This window comes from Aplysia californica, unplaced genomic scaffold, assembly GCF_000002075.1.
Source record: "Aplysia californica isolate F4 #8 unplaced genomic scaffold, AplCal3.0 scaffold00549, whole genome shotgun sequence".
NCBI lineage: Eukaryota > Metazoa > Mollusca > Gastropoda > Aplysiida > Aplysiidae > Aplysia > Aplysia californica.
Window position 1 is genome coordinate 595994 of NW_004797819.1, and position 1559 is coordinate 597552.

Here is a 1559-nt window from a genome sequence, read left to right on the forward strand (position 1 = left end):
GACATAAATGTGTTGATAGGGGCGTTAAACCCGTACACTCACTATACACTACTTAGGACACTGTGTAAAACGTCCACCTGTACGAGACAGCCATTTTTCTCCTCGACATCGAGCAACCGCGACCATCTTATCTTAGACACAATTTCAACTGTTTTGTGTAACCACTTGACTACGGGTCGTCCTCCCAAGTGTCCTCCCCCGCCCCCCGCCTTACCTCTTCTTTTGTCCATCCCACCAGCTATTGTCTGGCCAGAACATGCGTCCCTCAGTTCCTCGCAGAAGCCAGGAAAGAATTTGAGGAAGGAAGTGGAGATAATTTCTTAAGGGGCTGCAAATGGTGAGTAAATTGACCCAATTTTCCTCCGTTTGTTTATTGCTTTATGGCTGTTGTTCTCTTCAATGCTAGTGTGTTTTTAGCAGCCTGCAAAATGGCAGCGTTCTCTGTGGGCTTCCCTGGAAGTGGAGATTGTTTCCGAATGCTCTCAGGTCTGCTGGGGTAGTTACGTCGATTGGAAAGCGCGTACAGCTTGCTGTTGAGCGTGAATTTGCGCTAAACAAATGCTATCTATTATCTGTTTTATTCCCTTGTTTGGTCTCTTGCTTCTTTGCTGCTCTCTGTCTCATTTTTTCACTCCTTCTTTGAGTTTCACTCTCTCCTTTTCTGTCTGCTTGTTATTTTTGTGTTTGACATCAAGTGGAGAACTGTCGTTTAGTTGTGTGTTATTTCTGTCTACTGTTTCCCCATCCTAGGTCTCCGGATGGATCCTGCATTGTTACTAACAGCAACGATAACAGACTTCGACTCTACAGCGTTGTCCATGACCAGGATACCAGTATGGTAATGTTATTGAAAACTCTCTTAGGACGAAGCGGACACATATAATTTGTGAGTTGTGCTGACAAAATGAGTTACTTCTCCCAATCCACAAATGGAGACATTGGCCAAAAATCGACACTAAGAGATCAAGTTTGTAGGATTTCTATTGTTGGCATATTCTTTAAGTATAACATGCCTTTTATTATTTTATAGTTATAAATTGTAAAAACTTCACCTCTAAGCATGATGTATCTATTTCCATAGGGCCCTGACCCGAGAAGTAGCTCATTTTGTCAGCACGCTTCACATTTGTCCTCTCAGCAGCAGACCAAAGGAAATGTTGCGGCACATTTTGAACTATCCCACACATATAAGAAACATAATTTTGTACAGTTCCTAGTAGCAGTCTTCCTGTGTTTGCCCACATCTCTCAGTCTCAGTGGTAGAAGTGGTAAACAATTTTTGGAAAATCTCTTTGAATAGTGAAGATACACTTCTTCTTTAAGGTAAGCCAAAATAGCACGTCTTCAACTATAGCTGAAGGTCTAAAATGCACGTCCTCGGCAAATTAGAATCTGTCTCTTGTCAGAGAAAATACTTAGATATTTGTTATCGTTTGGGATTTAATTAAAGCTCCCCCCCCACCTATTCCTATAAAAAAACAAAAAAACAACCGACCTCGATAACAACCATAACAAAAATTCAGCCCACATGTAGAATCATTTGACTGTGATCCAATCGT

General features: G+C 41.6%; 1 protein-coding gene across 1 annotated transcript in view; it reads left to right on the forward strand.

Annotated features, from left to right (window-relative positions):
* The window catches only part of LOC101864415 (telomerase Cajal body protein 1), a gene marked incomplete at its 3' end in the record, with an annotated part of 12955 nt that extends 12117 nt beyond the window's left edge, over positions 1–838 (forward strand). Inside the window, 2 exon segments of the mRNA XM_005106683.3 lie at positions 239–337; positions 751–838. Of these exon segments, the coding sequence (XP_005106740.2) occupies positions 239–337; positions 751–838 (187 nt within the window).
* Between the last annotated feature and the right edge of the window lie 721 nt (positions 839–1559).